This window comes from Electrophorus electricus, chromosome 25 (genome assembly GCF_013358815.1).
Source record: "Electrophorus electricus isolate fEleEle1 chromosome 25, fEleEle1.pri, whole genome shotgun sequence".
Taxonomy (NCBI): Eukaryota; Metazoa; Chordata; class Actinopteri; order Gymnotiformes; family Gymnotidae; genus Electrophorus; species Electrophorus electricus.
The window spans coordinates 6,924,136-6,945,999 of record NC_049559.1 but is presented as its reverse complement, the minus strand read 5'-3'; the positions used below and the strand labels follow the sequence as shown (position 1 = coordinate 6,945,999).

Below are 21,864 nucleotides of genomic sequence, written 5' to 3'. Positions count from 1 at the left end.
CATCTTTCTCTCACACTTTTGTACTATCACAGGTGCTTTTTAAATTTGTTTTAAAGCCAGTTATATGAACAAAACAAATAAATATATTCCATGTTTATTTACACAAATATATACATTTGCCGTTTACCATTCAGCATATGTACTATGTACTATGTATTTATATATTAGTGTCTCTTTTATATATATATATATATATATATATTGGTGTCATTTTTTGTTTTTTTTTGTTTTGTATATTTGTTTGGTCAAATGGTGTGTGCACCTGTACAGTATTTTGTGCTTGCTTTAACATTGGATAACTATAAATTAATGTGCATTCAGTGTAAATGTTTAATTTCGTAGTTTGTATTTCACAGCCTAGATGTAAATGCAGTCATAAAAATCCATCATCTCCCAAAAATTATTATGGTTTAAAAATGTTAAGTCTCATCTTCTTGGAATCAAAGCTTGCCAAAAGTAGTAACAACAACCATTCTACAGTAGATAATGCAAAATCAAGATGAATCCACATGAGAAAGAGAAAAGACAACTCAGTAAATAAGAAACCCATTCTCATTACCCATCAACCAACAGCAACAGAGAAGGAAGACAATACTGACAACTGCAACTGAATAACTTATTTACTGAAATACATAATTCTGATATTTTTTAGCAAAAAACCCAACTGTAATTGTGAAACTGCCCATCTTTTATTTATTCCCACATACTTGGCAATACACATGTAGCATAACAGTATGGCAGAATCTAAGTATAGACTTTGTTTGCACTATGACAGACTTCCTGGCAGCTTACTGCTAATTTAAAAAAAAAAAAAAAAAAATGTTTCAAAAATATTTTTTAAAGTTCATGGATATCTATAGGATGTGTTCTAAAACAATATTAATGTGACATGTGCTCCAATATTAATGTGACATGGGCTCATAATCTTGTTAGAGCTCACGACTTTTATTACCTCCACACCAGGTGCTGCAGAAGTGACAGTCAGATGCCCCCTAAATCACATCCAGTGCACTGGCTCCAGGAAGTGCATTCACTTCAATAAACTCTGCAATGGGGCCAAGGACTGCGAGGATGGCTTTGATGAAGGAGTCCACTGTAGAGGTAAAGCAATGCCTCTGTATTCATTATGCTAATATGTCCTCGTTTTTCTGTTAATATGCCCAATCTTTTGAGCTGCTTCCAGTTTGTCTTCATACTGGTAGGTGAATGATGTGTATTGGTACACGAATAGCCAAGTTTACACTTACAGCCACTGGACAACTGAATAGTGCGGTGGGTTGAGATCCACAGGAGTGATGTTGGACACGACCCACTGTTGGTCATAACCATCTAACTCACAGTCACAAGCACGTGAAACCACCTGCCCTTTGTGGCATAATAAAGCAGACTCAGCAGGCTGCTCTGGATGGGTGCCCATTAGCAAGGTCTACCCACCTCGGGCTGGCTGGCGCTGTGACCTTTGGTGTCCTGGAGGGGCGTGGCTTCAATCAGCGGTGGGACACCAGCCACCCTGTGATCAAAGGCCTCCCTGAAAAGAAGCCAGTGATCCATGCGATACAGAAAGGACTATTGTGTGAGGATGAATTTTGGTTTTGTCTGGTGGTGAGAGCAACATATTGTTGCATACTTGGCACTCATGAGCAATTTTTTCCTTACTTGAAGGTACATTCTGCTCCAAAATCTATAATTTATTGTTTATTCTTTATTTTGAAGACAGTTTGGTCGAATTTGACTGGCTTTTGCTGTAGGCTTCTGCAGACTGAAAAGAACAATCACCCTGCCATTGTTATTTTGCAGCATTGTATCTCTCATTTTATAAGCCCAACACCCACTAACAGTAATATCCCCTGAAGCCAGATCTCGCCTCCAAACATCGTTTACTCCAAAACAACTAATAATCTCCCAGTGCACTGAGCAATTGATCCAGAACAGCAGAGAAGGAGGGAGAGAAGGATAAAGTTTGGGCTTGGTCTGCATGGGAAATTAAGTGAGTGTTGCTTGTACACTACAGTAATAAATCAACAAAAGTTTTCAGAGGGTGTTAGGAAACATTACACAACATTATATTCACTGTCCCGCTCCTCTGTTTGTTTGTTTTTAGACACAGCTAATTAAGCAAGGAGCATTATGGGCAGTAAATCCTCTCTCAGCTTGTTCCTTCTGCCAGCATCTGCCCTAACCCCACTCTGAAAGTCCCCACTTTTAAAGACACCTGCTTTTCTTTTCTTTTGATGCCAATCTTGCTGTCTTTTACCTTCACACCAAAGCCACTGGAAACCTTTGGTCTTTCATTGAGTGTTCCAGTACTTTATACGCAGGGCAAACAGTGCGCTTATGGCACTGTGCTTTCAGGCTATTTGAAATGTCACTGTATACTGTGAAGGTTGCTAGTGGCCAGTGCTTGTTTTGGTGCCTCAAGCGTGCAGTAATGCAAGTGTCAGGTTGGATTTAATGAAGTGTGATAATTGAATGAGTAAGTCAGCGCCACGGTGCAGTTTGGTCTGGTGCATACAGCATATGTTTCTCACTACACACACACACACACACCTTCAGAATACACACTCTGATTGAAGGAATTGGGGTCATTTCAGGCAAGCTGGGGGTTTTGCAGTTTTTGCATTAATGAATCTCAAATAGACATTCCACAGAATTGGGCCCATATGAAAATCAAAGAAAGTAATTCTACTTCACCTTCAGCAAACTCTAGTCTGTCACGTTTTAATCATGGGTGCCATGAAGGAGAGCAGAATGTTTTTTAAGCAAGAATGTTAAACTTTTGTTCCAAATTGACACCTGCTTTGCTTATAGTGCTCCTAGTCTGTTTTCAACACCAATACTCATGCTGAAGAGGTGGAGAGGTCTGAATATATATTACAGATGACAGCGACCCTCACTGGCAAGCTTAAACTGAAACTGTGACGTGAAGTGCTGAGAATGCCCACACCATGGTTTTACCCTGCACCTCCTGCACTCTCTAACAGCATATAGTGAAGGCTTTTAATGCATGTAGTTATGCAGCTGCACCATTTATAATGTAGTTCCATCTCTAGATTTATCTAGTCATGGGGAAAGTTCTTCAGTTTATAATATGCTTGTTGAGTGAACACATTATTGGGTGTCAAAATGTGTGCAGACGTATTCATTGTATTTACATTTAGCAAAACAAAATATGCCTCTAGTCATGACTTCATCTCATTTTTTTTTTAGCACATGGCTTCTTATTGTAGCTAAAAGAAGAATCACACTGTAAAGTTCCACTAATGGGAAAAAAAAAAAAAAATCTACTAAAACATTAGAGTTTCATCAGAACACTATGATTTGGTCAGTACAGAGCAACACCCAGGCATAGTCAATGGCTAACGAACACATCCTTTAGCAGATTTTAAATCAGTGACACATACTAGCTAGCCGACCTGTTTCCATATGTTAGCTTGTTTATAAGACTCACAAGTACATTATCATGAGAAAACCTATTAAATAATTTTCATGTTTTCATAGTGATACGAATTGCCGTTTATATTTGGGTGAGATGTAGTTGTTAATAGATAATACCACCCTTGCAACGTAATGAAAAACAATGTTGCTCATGTACTCTCTCTGCTCTCTACAGCATTCAATTATCTCACTTGATTAACTTTTCATTACCGCCAATTCAAACAAACAAACAAACAGTGTTCTCTAAGGCAGGGGCAACAGTGATAAGAATTGTCTCTGATTCAAATATGAAAACCCTTGAATACTGTTCAAATAATGTCCTGACCCATTTACTATTCTAATAAATATGGATAAACAAAAATAAGTGAATAAATATGTAAATAAATAAGACAAAAATCAGCTCCTATTTCTTGTCCTCATATTCATGTAATGAAATGGAATGCCATTTAGAATGCATTTAGAGCTCCCGTCATTGCTCATTTTCTGATGTCTTTGTGCTTAGTTCATCATGGATTTTATTTTTATTGAGATTATGGGTTGCATCATACATTCATGAAATAAACAGCCAAACTGTCTTCAGTGGTGCAAATCCCACTAAAAGGCACACTAAATGACTGCTCTGTGACCACTCTGAATTCATTACGGACTTAAAGTTGGACTAAACTTCGTATTTTAATATAACTTGGGAAAATTACATAATGGGGAGAATCAATAGCTCATGGGCTTTGAAGTCTTTAAATGCTTTTACCTGGAAAATTCCATGTTGTCTTTGTATTTCTGTTTTTATGGTGGTAGAGTTTAATTCTTATTCTGTATTACCACATACATATGTTGCAGTTGAGGAGTGAACTGGACTGACAGTAATATGTCAGTCCAGTTTATTCACCAATAATAACACCTCATCCTTTCTCAAACTCCATCCCTGCATATGAACGTATCATAATCCATGCTGGGAGAGCTGGGAAAAAAAAAGATTTCTCCCAGTTAAAAAAGAAAATCAAATATTTGCGTCCAGTGTGGCAGTTTACAGTCTGTCATATTTTGTTAACCTTGTCATAGTAACCACACACACACACACACACACACACACACACACACACACACACACACACACACACACACACACACACACAAATAAATAAAATACTTGTTCAATCACAACCTTTTTTGTTACTGCAGTTTCATTTCTTTTCAAAAAGATCTGTTTAAAGCTCAGTAGAATGATGCAACTGAGAACTGTGAGTCTGTCAGATAAGTTAGCTGAATCTCCACAGTGCACAAGTGGCTTTTACCTATTCTAATTCAAAAGCTGCTGACATGTTGAAAAGAAGTTTGGCAGACATGAAGTTTGATATCTTTTGCTCATGCAGTAGGGGATTGTGTCCCAGACCCAGAGCATTTAAGAAGTGACAAACCTCTATTTGATGTCTTCTTTTGCTTATTCTGTACTCTAGCAGCTGGTTAGCTGGTATCGTCTGTCAAATCTTCACCTCTTCCTCTAATGTGAGGAAATCATCTGGAAATATCCAATCTTTTGCAGGAAGGTTTTTCTTGGCAGAATGAATTGGGGTTTTTTTTAATTGTGACTTGAATTAATCATGCCTTTGTCATGAAAAAGTCACACATTGCATAATGACACACAGAAATAATGTCACATTAAATGTTCAAGTTCCTAAAGTGTCAGTTTGTCCTTAAATGTTATATTCAGAATTGAACTTTGTACTTTGAGCTTTCTTTGTGAACTGTCCAGAGAGATGCACCTGTAACAAGCTTTGGCAGGAAACACATCCACAGCATGTTTACTAAACACTCCCCCATCTCCACTGGCTGCTGCATGTGTTCAGGTCAGCATCTTAATTTGGAATCACATTAATTAGAGATCTTGAGGAGCAAGCAAAAGAGCTGGTCAAAGGCCGACCATGGAGAAAGGCCGCAGAGGTCCCCAGAGCCTGGAACTAGTCCATATGGAGAGGGGCAGTTTGGGGTCAAGCAGTGTGTTGGAGTGGGAAGAGTATCACCACTCCTATCCATGCATTGGCCGGGCCATCTGTGTGGGTCCCTGGAATGTTGGAATGACACTATCACTGTCTGTTCAGCCGAGTGAAATGGATGCAGGGTTCCATTGCAGGCATATGTTGAAGTTACTGGAGAGTTCCCTAGGGCCTGAAGGTTATTGTTGAAGTTATATTAAAGTTGTTTGGGCGAAAGTGCTAAAATAATTATGGCTTTTGGTATACAGAGTGATTATACCTACGCATTTTTGTCATACATTTGTTATTTATTATCTGGTCATTTATTAATTAAAACTTGCAAACCACTGATAAATATATAGGGCTATATGACGTTTGTTTGTCTCCCACTATCACCACAGGGAGATAAGGGTGATATCAGGACTTACACACTAATTATGTAAGATGAAATCATTATTCAAGTATGTTCCAGATTGAGAAAGGATATGGACGACCTCTTTTCCTTACTAAACCCAGCAGAACAAATTGTTCAAGAAGCATGTATCACCCTTGTGATGCTTCAAAATATCCTGCAAATCTTTATTGCCATATACAAGAGTAATTAGTATGGGAGCAGTTAGTAAGGTTTGGTTGTTTGGTGAGTAAATGCTGTTTCTGTACAGGAGTGGTGGGCTTGTGACTCTCAGTTTAATCCTGATCGAACTTTGTTGAACTCAAGGCTTTCTAACCTATTGATTCCTGTTGTTTGAGATGTTATCTTTGCAGTTAAAGGGAACAGGTAGAAACACTGTTAAGACATGGGTAACTGTAATTTCTAATTTGAAGGACTACAATACCTGGCAAGACCACTTCTCTGTATAGTGTTGTGGTAAGCAATGCTGCCTTTCCCACTGGCGGTGTTCAATGCCCTGTCTGGAAAAGTGCTCCATATTGTACTAATAACAGTAAAAATCCTTGCACTCCTAACCTACCTCTATTGCTCTGGCATTTGACCCTTCTTCATCTAAAGATTTGACCACTCCTTTGCAGGTAGATATGTACACTACAAATACATGTACATTGGGTTGTAGTAAAAAAGCAGTGTGCTATGTATGTTTTTGGACTGAAGTCCTTCCTAAGCTGTGCTAGAAACGTTATACACTATACATAAAATTGTACACTGCAGTTATACCATTTCCAAGGGCCTTCTTGAAGTATTCCGCTCTGATCTTTGTACTTTCTACACTTTGTTCTTTGTTTCCAGTTGGCAAATAAAAATGAAATGCATTATTGAATCTGGAAAACAATTTTGCTTTTCTGTAACAAAAAAAAATCTTTTAAAGAAAGACTACATACAGAAGAGGGTGTGAAGAAATCAACTCGAGATGTGCTCCTAGTCTGCCCGCCCTCATCCTCTGTCTGATGAAGAAATGGCCTTACTGTTTCTGCAGGACAGACAGACAGTCTCCTCTTTTTCACCGCATCTTGGCACCGGGCTCAAACGACCACCTTCAGAAGTGCATTAAAGGGACATGCCGTGTCTGTGATGAAAAGCAACTTCAGATCTATAGTCCTTTAAAGTGTTGTGGTGCTGTGCTCCATCTGTTCATCAGTATATTTAAACTTGAGTAAATAGAAGCTGAAAAATAAAAGGATCTTGTTACTATTTTGCCATTAATGTGCTCTGCAGGTTGCAACTAGTGTTTTATCAGATTTACTTTACCAAAGGTTTAAAATGAGTCCATGAAAGTCTAGCTCTTTTGATAATTTTTATTCATGAGTAATACTTTATTAATAATTTCTTTGGTTCATATTTATTCTTTTTTTTTTTTTTTCACTTGGCCTTTTTTCTATAGGACTATGTGGGCATGTAGTGAGCAGTGTAGTGTACTTACTAATGTAAAACAAAAAAAGCAATCTCTTAGTGAACAATGGCTGACATCTCAGTCAACTAAGCAACTGTTTTCAGAGTGCAGAATTACGTTTCTAGCCAAGCCGCTTTATCTTTGTCTGCAAGCCTACAAGGCTTCACATGCTACAGAGGACACATGAGTCATCACCCATCCTCTCAGGCTGTTGGCTATCAGGCAATAGGGGAGATGTCCTGCATGATGGGTTTTGTCTTTGACAAACATGGGAAGAAAGAGTCAGAAAAAAGCACATGGATTTCTCTTCATGTGTATTGTTCATGTGTATTGTCAATGATCTCAAGTGGCACTACTGAAGGCAGTGGGTCTTATTTATAAAACCTGAAAATATTGCTAGGAATGTTTGCATTCCTGAAAATCTGTCATTTGATAGTTCATAAAACCAGAAGTACTGTTTTTAGGTTTTGTTTAAAAGCCTCAAGATATTGGATATGTTTGATGTTGTGTGACAGTATGTGCTCTGTGCTGAGGAAATAATAGATATAGCATAGGATTGTCATTCTCCAAGACTTTGTGGCCTTGATTTAGAATTTAGTGTATTTTTACTCATTCATTCTGAAGTTCACACACAGCTAATTTATATACCACAATATTATGTACAGTATAATATTCCCTCAAGTCCACTTCACATATTTACTCTATAATATTTTCTGTTGGCCCATTTGTATTCCATCTTGTGGCAGTACTTCAACATAGTCAAACAGCCTGTGCTAAACAACCTGGTGCAGATGTTTATCAGAATCATTCCATGTCTGGCCAGGAGACTGGGCACCTGTTGTTTGGTGGCAGATATGAGGATTAATCCTGCATATCTGTCTGCTCACTGCATCTTTGCATTGTGGATGCAGTTCCTCTTCAGGGTGAGATGCATACTAATTAAAATAGTCCTGAACATGGTGGCCTGAAGTCTTGCGAGGCACAGATAGCAGGATCAAGGAAAGCACTGATAATTTCTACAGGCCTAGCAAAGGGCAAGCTGCCTTTATATTGAATCTGAACATTTATTTCATCAGCATGTAAATAATTGAATTAGGCATGGCTAGACGTTGTGGTTGACAAAATTACAATTTTATATAATATATATTACTGACAAGAATAGATGTGATTAATGCTGGACCTTACTGACATTTGCTTTATTTTGAATAGGGGGATAAAAGCACCCATACCAGATACTTTGGTAAAAATGCACACTGAATACTTTCATCTTCTTAATCTGAAATTCACTGAAACAGTGACTATTAAAAAGGAATTTCTGATTACATCATATTATAACAGCATCCACCCTTCCACCCTCAACTCCAGGGTGTCATGCCAGAAATACTGTAATTTCAATAATTTAGCATTTGTCAGATTACATGTTCTTATTATATGGAACAAAATGTGGACATATTTTTATACATTTTGTTAGAAATAATTAATGTGTAGTTCTTGTAAAAAATTATAATGAGGAAAAGTTTGCCCATTTGAGGTTGTCTTGAACACGTCTTCACCGGTTTTCTGAAACTGATAAATTGGTAGCCTGTTATAATTGTAAGTGCACATTTAAATCCACACCCACAATAACACTTCAGTGAACAATAGCTTCAGTATTTGGCTGAGCAACTGCTTTTCTCTAGACCTGCCACACATTCCAGAGTATGCCAAGTAGTCATTTCACAAATGGGTTGATGTGTCCTTTGTTGCCAGCTCCGTGTGAAAATAATTGTGGGTTGCTGCACTTCTGTTCCACAGAGACCATACCAAGAGAGTGACAGCTGCCACATGGATAGCAAAAAAATCACCAGCCCAAAAGTGTATTTTTGGGTTGTTTTATTAGAAAATTGCTATGTTTATTGAGTCAAATGTGCTGTACATAAAGTGGAGAAAATGTACAGTTGGATGTTTTACGTCAGTGTGTAGCCCTTGTAATCTTCACATCAGACGTCTTACAAAAGAACCAAAAGTGTAATTTAGAATTTTCAGAGAACATTTTTCAAGTTTGATTTGCGAAAGCAAGGGGCCATGGCTACAGGTTTTTATATATATATATATATATATATATATATATATATATATATATATATATATATATATATATATATATATATATATGTGTGTGTGTGTGTGTGTGTGTGTGTGTGTGTGTGTGTGTGTGTGTATGTAAAGGGGCAGAGTCAGAAAACTTGTTAGCAACCACACTACACCACACAAGATGTGCAACATGGTATTTAATGCCTGTTCACAGAAGACGTGTCTCCAAAGCCTAGGATGCAGCCAAGTTAGTGGAGGCCTTGCTAGTGCTAGTATATAGTACAAATGATCCTCTTGAGTATTTGCTCATGCACATTTGTGGCGGCCTTAGTTAGGCTGTAACAAGTCGCAGTTTACTGACGCAAGCAGTGCGACACATTTAAATCCCCTGGAACATTCAACTTTTTCTCGCATCTTCTTCAATTTTTCAAGAATCCAAATGGTGATTTGTGGGTGATTGAATAACTGAAAGCATACAGCAGTTGAGTCCATCGAATTCTCATAACCGACAGATGCATATCTCAACCACAGCTGTAGGATCCCATGCAATGGGACAGCCTTTAGGCCTGGTTCACCCCTACTACATATGTGTCAACACCATATTGTAGACACCATGGCTCCAGACTGTCCACAGTGCTCAATGTTCAAACGTCTCGCACCAATGTCCCTGGCAAGCACATACTTTTACACCAGTGCATGATCAGTGTGTGTAAGACAAAGTTATTCAAGCAGCTACTCAAGCAGGAAACCCAAAGCTTGTATCTCCTGCACAGTAAACGAGGAACGATAGAAACAGATCCCAATGTAAACACACACACTGATCACACACAGTCAAACATCATGGAGCTAGTTAGAAGGTGGCTGCTGCTGATCAGTGAAGAGGAACTTTTGTTGAGATCGGCTGACAGACAGAGAAGGCGGTGGCATGTATGCTCTTTTAACACTACACAAAGGCAGCAGGGTAAATTTAGTATGACTGACCAAAAAATATGCAACATTAACAAGGAAACTCGATTCCGGGTCTTCCAAAAGTCAAGGCGTTTACATACCCCTTTTTCATACTTTTTCCCTGGACAATGAATGATTAAGGTGCATATGTATCACCAAATACACTGGCTGTGTGGTTTTAACTTTTGAGTGGTAAACGCCCTTACTCGCGGCCCTTGAAAGCGTTCTCTGTGCACAACAGCTTCGACCACAATCATGTCAGTTTGGTATGTCTGCAGTAAGTATGAATCAGGCTTTAGGCTTGTTTGACCACTCTCCGTAGTGGTCAGTGAGAGGTTGTGTTCGAAATAGCCTACTACATACTACTCACATATTGATGGGTCCCAAATCAGTATGCTGTATGAAGTATGCATACAGTATTTTTTCTTTCCAGAATGAGAAAGATACCCAGATGACGTACTGTTCGGGTCAGAGCTATTTTCTGAGCTCTGCGACCAGAGCTATTTTCATGGTGTACTGCATCCCATCATGCTACGGTTGTCGAAAATCTTTTACAAGTGGGCGAAACGTTCATACTTTTGTTTGACCACATAGTATACTGGATACTATACTGCACACTACTATGGGGACCAATATGCAGTATACAGTATGTCGTTTGCTATTTTGAACATAGCTGACAGCATTCAGGGTGAGGACCAAAGTATATCCTGGATGGATTTACCTGACACACCCCAAGTGAGCTTCTAGCTCTCACACAATTCATACAAACATATGACATTCCTTTGTAGAATATAAAACTTCTCTTGAGCACATAACATCCACACCCACTAAATGCTTTAATAGCCTTCGTTCTATATTAACTACGGTATCTGGGTACATATTTGTCAACAGAGAATCTAGCCAGTGCGGCTATGTCGTCAAGCCATCTCTCGGCTTGCGCAGCCAGGTGAAGAGCAAAAGCAGGCGCCAGCTCTGAGACCTGCAGCTGCCTTGCCCTCATGAGACTATAACAGCATATGCCACCATGATATACAAATGTAACGCATTTGTAACTTTCACCAAGACGGAAACTGTATGGTTGCACCGAGTTGATGAGCCCAGTCCTTCTAGAACCTAGATCATGCCAGAGCATCACTTCTCAGTTCGTATCTGCCAAAGTTTGTGGCATTTTGTGATTCTGCCCAAGCACATCATTTTCCTCTTTGTGTACTCCTATTAGCTGTCGCTGTTGCAAAGGTTGCCATCGTGCTAACTCCAAGCAGTGGAGTCCAATGGGTGTGTCTGCCAAAATGTTGATGACTTGCATTTGTGAACAAATATTTTTCATTCAGTCCACATCGACTTCTTACCGGGACATATCAGCGGACAGGTTAAGTTTTTTTTTTGGTATAAATATATGCAAATTAGGGCAAAATGCATTTATCAAGCAAACGGTAAAATTCACCGGCAGTGCACAATTGAGGAACGGTGTTACCGTGGTGCTATTTGCTGTTTACATCACATTAAATCTGGTAGTAAGTTTTATGAATCTGCCCCTTAGTTTGTTTTTTTTGAGACTCGGGTGCTCCGTTGATCATAGCTAAAAATAGTAACAGAAGATTATACTGAAGTGCTCACATTGAGGAGGCAACTCACATTTAGCGGAATGCAATTTTCCTTTATGGCTTAGGTACTTATAGCTCTTCCTGTTCCTGTAGTTTATTGGTTTGATTACATATTATCACATATTAAGTTTTGCTCTCACAATATCAAAGCTCATAGGTGGCTTAAGCACTTGAAAACCAGCTATTTTTTCTCCTCCAGGCAGTACTGCCATTGCATAATCAGTTATCGAGCTTGTGTATTGAGATTCCCTCTGAGTTTCTGAGTGTGAGCAGCCTGTTATACCTAGGTGGTACACAGTTACATGGGTAAAAGAACAATAGATGATGTTCCGTCTCCTGCATAGTATCTGCAACAAAAACTGAACAATAATACTATGGCATATTGAACAGAAATCTGTTCATGCTCCTTATGTTGATTCTAAAACAACACATTTCTTGTACATCCAAGTTGCTATATTAAGTAATAGAACATATGCTTTTGAATGTTTTTGAGAGCTGAGAAGCAATTTAACAGGTAATGCTTTGCTTCTCTGCTTTTTCTGAGTTTTCAAATGAACATTTACAAGTGTTGTAGTAATTTCACTGCCTTGTTTCTGTGGGAAGCACCTCTCTGATTTTCCTGCATGCGGCTCCATTGATCACTGCCTCTGACCTGGGATTGTCAGCATGCGCCTACACTTGGCGGTGCTGATGACTGAGGAAGAGTGAAATCAAAAAGCAATTTACATCTCTTCCTTTGTCTCTCTCTTTCTCTTCCCCTCTCTGTCTCTCTGTCCCTGTCTCTTTCGCTCTCTCTCTCTCTCTTTCTCTCACTCTCTCTGCTGTCTCTCTCTATCTGTCTGTCCCCCTCGCTCTCTCTCTGTCTTTCTTTCTCTCTCTCCTCTCTCTGGCTCCTCTGTGTTTGCTCCATTCCTTTCACCCTGCAGAGCTCCTGTCAGCCTGTCACGAGCTGCACTGCCGTTATGGCTGCATCATGACCAGGAACGGCACCTTCTGCTTCTGCGCAGATGGCTTCGAGGTGGGCGAGGATGGGCGCAGCTGCAGAGGTAGGCCTCGCCAGGTCAGCCTGCTCTGACCTTTGCCTGTGGCCATTTGGTCCAGTGAAAGATTGTCTGAAGAAGATGGAACGAAGGCTGTCTGTCTCTTGGGTGTCTTTTTCACTTTCTGTCTGGCTTTATTTGACACATGGGACTGACTTGTCAGAAGTTAAAATATTTTCTTTGGAAGTGCAGTTTTGGTCTAAATGATTACTCCAGAGTATAGTTACAATGTTGCTTATTGTTTATATAGTGCATAACCAACAGATATTTTGTAACATATTTTCTACTATGAAAGAAATGTGATTACACAAGAAGGTGCTTATCAGGGGTCAAACATTCACTTTATAACAGCGTGCCATTTCCTCTCTGCTCCTCAAGCCTTACAAATCAGGAGAGACTAATCAGCACACCACTATTGGTAGATTATATTATGCTCCCTTCTAAACAGGCTAAAACTCTGGAGACCAGTGCACAGTAGGACAAGTCCACCAATGTGAGATGGCACTTACAAAAACCACAGCAAGGCTGCATTAAGTGGGTTTTATGTATTTGGGTCATGTTTGAGCATACCTAATTTGTCATAAATGACTCTTCCTCTGTGTGCAGATCATGATGAATGTGCCGTGTATGGGATATGCAGCCAGAGTTGCGTGAACACCTATGGGTCATATCACTGTGGCTGCACAGATGGGTACAGCCTGCAGCCTAACAGACACTCCTGCAAAGCCAAACAAGGTAAGAGCATGATGAATTAATGACTGGCATGCTGCATGGTGCTTAAATGTATGCATACACTCCTTTTATTTAACGAGTTTGCTTTGTGCCACATTATGTGTCAGTATTAGTGATGTACAATGAATGCACACACACTTGCGCCTTGCTGTAACAGAAACGGAAAACCAGCAATGCAACACTGATGTAACTTAACTGTAACCCAGTAATACAGCAGTGAATGGATTTGAATGTTTTCTGGAAATTATGTGAAAAGTTATAGATGACTGCCACTTTTTACAAACAATATTTTCAGTACTTTCTTATCTCTTGTTTTTGAAACATCTGTGAAACTTTCACATTTACATTGAAAAGCCTCTCAACAGACAAGATACCTTTATAGAAAACTACTGAACCAGATTCAACAGACACAAGAAACTAGCATATGCTGTATGTTTCATTTGGTTGATGAAGAGGATATTTTTGAAAACACATTCTGAACATGCAGTGTATTCCAGCATTCTCATGAAAAAAATATTTGGAGTTTAAGAATAGTGTTCTCAGTTTTAATAATAACATTCTCAGTTTTAATAATGACATCCTCAGTTTTAATAATAACATTCTCAGTTTTATTAATACCTTTCACAGTTTTAAGAATAACATTCTCAGTTTTAATAATAACATTCACAGTTTTAATAACTTTCACAGTTTTAATAATAACATTCTCAGTTTTAATAATAACTTTCACAGTTTTAATAACAGCTTCCTCAGTTTTAATAACAGTGTCCTCAATTTTGGCTTCCTCTCATCGGTTTACTATGTTGAATAACAAATAATGGGTCCTTTGGGTGGTGATAAGACAGACATCAAGGATTAAGTCCAGAGTGATTTTATGAAGAGGAGAGTCTCAAGGATAGCTTTGCTCGATCTCTATTAAACCCTCCTAGTGCTTACATGCCTAATGGCACCTGCCGGGGAGCGTGTGTCCTTGTGAGTCAGGAATCCAATCAACTTTATCATTAAATCTGCTGCTTTGTAATAGGGGTTTCACGACAAAACCAATGATAGCAATTCTAAATGGATTCACAAGTCAGTTCAGCTAATATCTGGTGGTAGTTTTTAATCAGACAACCAATTGTTGTTTAGGGCGCTGATGGATTGTCGGATTCTGGCTGCCAGGAGAATTTCTGTGTGCTTAGGTGAATGGAACTTAGTGGCCTGTTTTGTCTCTTACCGGCTAACATTATTAGTGCTGGGCTTTCGTAAAGGTTATAGAAAATAAGCTAATTACTGTGATTATGGAGCTGCCTGATGCATGGTCCTGGATTCACATGCATTGTTTTTTATCAGTTCCACAAAGAAAAGTCTTTCATTTTCAGGTGCCACATTTATTTTTAGAATTTAAGCAAGCAAATTCAAATAAATGAATAATTCTAAGAACGGCACAAATCATGAACAATATGTCAAAATATGTGTTGGGCGTGAGACCCTAAAGGCTCTGCAGTGCTCAGAAGCATGTGGCTTAAAAACATGAAGTGTTGTTGTATATTTATTTGTGCAGTGCAATGGCACCAGTTTGCACATGTTCTGGAAATTGAATGGGGATTAAGGTACAGTGTGCTCAGTAGGAAATAGCTGCGAGGCACAGCAAACCTTGCTGGTAGATGTACCATCAGGCCTGCTTTTAATCAATGTGACTGCTTTCCTAGGAGGAATAAACTGAATATCATTACCCATAAACTTAACTGAACTCACAGCTCACCCACATTAATATTAATTTAGCAGAAAGAGGTTGTAGCGCAAGGATAACTATGGGGTTTCCATTAGTTGTAAAAGCTCATGCATATAAATTCCACAGCACCCCCTACTCTCTGGCCATCAGATGGGGACTGGCAGAGTATGAAAAACCCATTAAGAAAGTGGATGTTTAATATGAGTTTTTTCTCTGTATGAAAATAAAATATAAAATAAGTTTCATCAGTTTGTCCTGTGCATACAATTCAGTGCAGCCGAATTACTTTCCCATCATTTAGTCACCAGTGGTTCCATTTTCTCACATTTATTTCACATTTCTTAGTATGTCTCACTGCAAGTCTCTGCCATGAGCTTTATTTTATGCCTAATGTTGCACCGACCATTCAAACTGTAACTGTAAGTTAGAAAGGGAATCAGATAACAAGCCATTTTTCTTTTTCCATTCAGGATTGAAGCATGTACTGGCATGGCCTGTGTATGTCTGGCTATCATTTGGATACAGTGTTCTTTATTGTACCACACAGCCATCCTAATGAGAGATGTTAAGGCAGCTGTTCAGGGTGTTGTAGACTTATCTCAGAGAGAAATTGCCAGCTTCTGCTATGTGATATTGAGGGATGGTATTCAGTTTTAGTAGTGAAAATGGACAAGTCGATTTATAGCATTTATTAGAGTTGTGACCATGAACTTATTTTCCGGATAACATATAAAACTTGTCAATGATCTCGACAAATGTTTGGCGAAATTAAAAATGAAATAAAAACATTTGGCCAGACATTTTGAAAGTTTGAAAGCCACAAAATGTAAATAATCTGATGTGATAATAATAACAGTTATATGTAGATTAAATAATAGTCTCTTGAACCCTGCAATTGAAAGAAGATAGCTAAATTCTGATTATACGCACTAAAATAAACCATGGTAATGGTATTTATTAGTAATGGTGTCTGTGACATATAATCATTTTATCTGCCATTCTCTGATTTGAGCCTGTCATCAGTGAATGACTTCATTACAGTTATTTCATTGACAAACACAGCACTGAAGAACATTAACAGCTATTTAAAACAAAGTCTTTGCTGGTCTCGCTGTGTTCTGAAATCTTGGCCAGCCCATGTGGCTTAAAAAACCCACTGTATAGTGCTGTCATCAGCCCACCTTTTCTGCAACACTGCTGTCACCCTGGCATTATAAGAAATTTGGAATGGCAACAGAGATGCCCCAATGCAGTAGTTTAAGCAGTTACTCCTCGTAATTGGTGACAACAATATTATGACCCGCAAAATATTGCCCCTAATCTCTGCTCCCACTAAGAGAGACCAGACGGGCAATAGCTCACCGTGCTGAATGTTTCAAATGCCTGCGCAATATTTGACCTCATGCTGATTTGTCACCACTTTTGCCTTCACTTTTATCTCAGAGCCTGGTGAGAGCCCTGCCGTTCTGATGATTGGAAGCTCGGATAATATTGTAATCACAGCTCTAAATGGGTCCAGCCTGCAGAATTTGAAACTCCTGGACACAAATTGGACCCATGCCTTGGACTTTAACCACAATGAGGAATCTGCTTGCTGGGTCACATCCTCCGAGTCCGCTGGACAGCTCTGGTGCACCAAGATGAGGAAGCCAAGTGGATTTTCCAAGGAACGGGAAATAAAGACAGTGCTGAATCTTCACAGTAAGCTATTTATACTTGTGGCAGATATAAACATAAATATGTTAATGTGATAATTAGACAATGTGATAATGCAAGATCTGGAAATGCATAAGCATATGCAGTCATAGAAAAATGTTTTTACCTTTCATATAACATTTCTTTGCACTCACTTTTGGCCTCAAAGACCATGACCACATTTTGCCATGCTTAAATTGAAGGAGGTATTTAAACTCAAATGCATGTTGCTCATTCATATAATGTTCTGTTGTATTTATAGAATAAATATACTGCATTCGCAAAGGTGCTTTTTAATGTACTTAGCGTTTGCTTTACTAATAACTTTATTTATTATATCTGATAAATAATGTGTGGTTTAACCATTTTCCATAAAACATACTACTGTTTATTTATGAAATAAGTTTAATCTACAATTTATTGTGAATTATAGCGCAATATATGTAATTTCAAACACATTTCATTAACTTTAATTTCATGTTAAACTGGGGCATTTTTTTCATATTAAAAGTCATAAAAGTCTTAACAAATGAATTATCATTCCAGACTTTGCAGGGAATTGCATCGCTTGTTTCACAAAGCATTTTGCACAACTGACACCAAGACCCGTCTGTGTCTCTAATACAGAGTGAATTAAATATTAATGTAAACTCAGTTTTGAAATATGACACAGGAGCTCTGTTTGAATCTGTTCAATTCGTTACTGTAGCTGATTGCCACCTGAGACCTTCTCACTCGCCAAATCAAAGCTCCACTCCAAACTATGGGAAATGGGAAGCCATGCATAAGCTGCCATTTTAACTGTTCATGATTTGATTTGGTTTGCTGTGGTGATTGTTCACACATGGCTAGCCATGACAAACAGCCATTATGTTTGATTCTGGATGGAGTCATGTGTCTTACTTGGTCATTCATTCTAAAAGCTTGTGACACACTATAGTTTATTTGCGATGCACCATTCATGAGGCAAGCCGTAATGTTGTCACCAACATGACGTGTTTAATGCCGTTTTTCTTCAACTTTTTTTCTAATTTAGATGTCGAGCAAATGACAGTTGACTGGCTTACAGGAAACTTCTACTTTGTGGACCGAGCAAGCGCCAGGATATTCGCTTGCAGCCGGAACGGTGACACTTGTGTCACTATAATAGATCTGGACCTGTTGAATCCAAAAGGAACAGCTGTGGATCCTCTCATGGGGTGGGTGAATTATGCATGAGGTGTGTCACATACAATGAAGCAGCACCATTCTGAGCCTAGATCATTATTAACTGTCTAAATGTTTAAACTCACACACAGTCCATGATTCCAAGCTTTTAGACACTGATATAAATTTGCCCTGAGTGTAACTGGCCCTGCACTAAACATTTGATCTCACCTCTACTCATATCTGACTGTGTAATTCGGTGACAGCTCATCCTGTCAAAAGTTTCTTTGCGACTCTGTTACATGTCCAGCAGCTTATTATGGCATTACCTATGACCCCACCCCTATCACGATTCTATCTTTGTTTGTTGCAACACCATGGACACATTGCCAAAACAGGTCCATGGAATCTTCACACTGAGTGGTAATTGTAGAAGTGTTTGGTGGGGAGAAATGTCTGAAGGAACACAAAGGCACCTCAGATGGGGGAAGGGCAGAGTGATTATTCCAGTTATCACCAGCTAAAAGGGGCTCGGCTGTAATATTCCCAGTGAGCTGAAAGCAGGCACTGAACAGACTCTGGGTACTATTATATTCATGAGAGCACAAGGGCAGACAGAGCATTGAGACTCTGTGTAGGTTTTTAATGAGGCTCCCCTAAGTAAAGCTGAATCTTTGCACCAGTGTGTAAGGCTATAGAGAGGACCACAGAGAGAGCTGAGGCCATCAAATGAAACCAGTCCAGCCTTGGAGTGAATGCAAGCCCATCTTGCTCTTTGTTACTTGGTGTAAAAAAGATTGATGCTAAAATAACTGGCAGTCGTTCTGCTTGTGGCATCTGTATACCCCATGTTTTTCTTTTCAGTGGCCTTGAGCACACTCCAAAATCTTTTCTTTCTTTTTTTTTTTTAATTTTCAAGTCATGCTACAACAGAGCATGTAAAGTACACTGTCTTATTGTGGATTATAAACAGGATATTTAAAACTGAAACTCATTAATATGGCCTTGGCAGTTTTACTGAACAAAGTTTAAAGGGAACTCACATTCTGAAGTCTGTCAAACAGTTCACACGCTTCATATAATTTCATGCAATTGCAATTTCAGAACTACTAATGTGGTCTATTCTTTGCCATTGTAATGTAGCAATGGGCAGTAACACACAGTGATGTGTGCCCTGGAACTCCAGAGCCAAGTTCCATCTTAGCTGACCTCCAGAGTCAAACCTGAAACAGCACTTCTTCCCTTAGATGCCTCAACTCAAGTATTTTAGAGGACAAAGTGCTTATCCAGCTCCTGTCTTTAAAGCTGCTTCATGCAGCTGTGTCATCATTACGTTCCACATCCACAAACCTTGTGTGTAACAAGAACATGAACAAATGGATGGTTTTGTTGAAAATAGTTACATGTAGAAGAGGTAGATATGAGTCTTGTAGACCTAAATCCTATGCTAAGCTAAAGGGTTCTGTGCCCCCCCCCCCACACACACACATGGGTGAGAAAAAGGGGATTCATTTCTAACATGTTAAAATATCCTTTAAAATGGTAGCATTCCTCATTCCTCACCTACTATTCACCTTAGAAGTTGTTTCATGAATACAGGCTCTGGTCCCTTTGCTATGTTCCTTTTCTCTCTGCAGTTTTATCCTAGAAGGGAAATCCGCTTCTGCAAGGGCTTTTTGCTTACACTGTTATTCCTGTATCCAACAAACACAAAGGCACTCCTTGTATAGTCTCTTGGGATTACTTCCTTGTGTCTTTTTAATACATTTGGTAATGAACATAATATTTTAGCAACAGATATGCTTACCTTATGAAATGGTATTTATTAGGTGTAGTGGGTTCGTCTAAGAGTAATCCATCAGGATTTCCTTTCCTAAGGCTCTCTTTGTGAAACTCTCTGAAGGTCAGCAGGAGGCCTCTGCTAAGCACTCAGTGTGCTGAGGGCAGGTCAACGGGATACGGTGTGCAGCTTCCGTGCAGATGAAAGCATGCAGGTCTGAGTACATAGCATGCAGATTTGAGCCTTTACGTAGCAACTGCCTACCAGATGAGCTTTGCTTCGCATGCTGTCCTATAGCTGGCAAGGTGCGAGACCCAGCTGCATGTTTGTGGGAGAGGCAGTGTGAGCGGAGGTGGTTTGTGAGCCCAGAGCAATGGCATACAAGCAAAAGAAATTGAGATGACTTGGGATGGCTTATGATGGTGGCAGCGTTTATGGGGCTAGCTCAAAAATCACTATTCAACTTTGCTGCTGGCAAGGGGGTGGGCTTTGATGGAACGTATCGTGTTTCGATGAATATTCCACTCACGCAGTGTATGTGGCTATAAAGTTTGTTTACCCCCACTTCAGATAGTTTAACTTGCTTGAAACAAATGCAGCGCAAAATAGTGAGAGATGTTGTGCCATTATAAGTGGAGTGGGTGTGACTGAAATTCAATTGTGAGGGGAATGAAAGTCAAGCTATGCTGATTTTTGTACATAACCAATCTCTCCCCTCTCTGTTTGTTTCTCTGGTAATCTATCTTATTGGAGAACTGAGACTTTTTTTAGTTTCTTTTCAACAATAATCAAAGTCTACAGAAGCAAAAATCTGTGTGTCTGTGGTGACTGCATTGCATTTTCTTTATAGCCTTTTATAGTGACTGACTAATGCCAAATGTTTAAGGGTGCAGATGAGAGGCATTGCTAGTTTCATTTATGCATAAACCTGAGTTGTGCTCAGGATTGTACTACTGGGTTGACCTAATTTTCTTTTGCAAAAATGGTGTGTTGCTGGAGGCAGAATCTCAGGATTGCTCAAAAATCTGGAAGTATTTGGGATACAATGTGACCAGGTCAAGAACAGCCAGTTGTAAATTTCCATTCCATTGTCCATATCATTTTTACTGACAGAATAATAATTTAGATTTTTATCTGGTTGATAGTGTTGTAGAGTATATTCAAATATGTGCATGTGAGCTATCATTATATTTATTTATTTATTTTTACAAAAAGCCGAGCACATGAACTGTACGGTCACTGAATCATGTGTACTATACTGTAAAACTTAGACTGTACACTGACGTACATGTGAAGCTAATACACTCTGAACCATGTGGTGCTAATAAATGTTTCTGAATGTTTAAGTTCCATTTCAGGTGCATTTTATTTCCTTATTTTCATGCAAATCTTCCAGCATCCATTCCTAGGACCTTGTTGTCCACCTGTCATTCCAATATGATTTGGTTAGAGAGGAGTTTACTCTGTGTATAATTCACAATAATAATTCAGGATGACTGCCTTAAGTATGTAAGGCAGTATAGGCCATTTTATGCCCTTGGATTACAATCCAGCCTGTTATAATGATTCATAGGCTTTCCATTCATTTCACATTTTATCAAGTGTTATCAGTGTGTGCCAGTCACTATGGTTAGTTACAGACACTGGGATTGTTATTCAAAGATATGTGTCTAGACCAACTAGCCATTTTCTTAATGTGCTGTAAGGAGATCACTACATCTATTCTGATTTTCTTCTTTGAGTTTTTCAGGGTCATTAGTTGGAAATCCTCACTTGCATCAGGGTAAAAAAAAATCAGACTATAGGCTCCCTTATCATCTTTTTAGCTGTGCTTATTTTGGCATGCTACGTTGTTTGAATACTTAAAGTACTGCTTCAGCAGCACC

General features: G+C 39.0%; 1 protein-coding gene across 1 annotated transcript in view; it reads left to right on the top strand.

Annotated features, from left to right (window-relative positions):
• lrp1bb (low density lipoprotein receptor-related protein 1Bb) overlaps positions 1-21,864 on the top strand; it is a 217,304-nt gene that overhangs the window by 81,009 nt on the left and 114,431 nt on the right. The window contains 5 exon segments of the mRNA XM_027032840.2: positions 964-1,101; positions 12,801-12,920; positions 13,521-13,649; positions 16,801-17,058; positions 18,089-18,251. Coding sequence (XP_026888641.2) covers positions 964-1,101; positions 12,801-12,920; positions 13,521-13,649; positions 16,801-17,058; positions 18,089-18,251 — 808 coding nt within the window.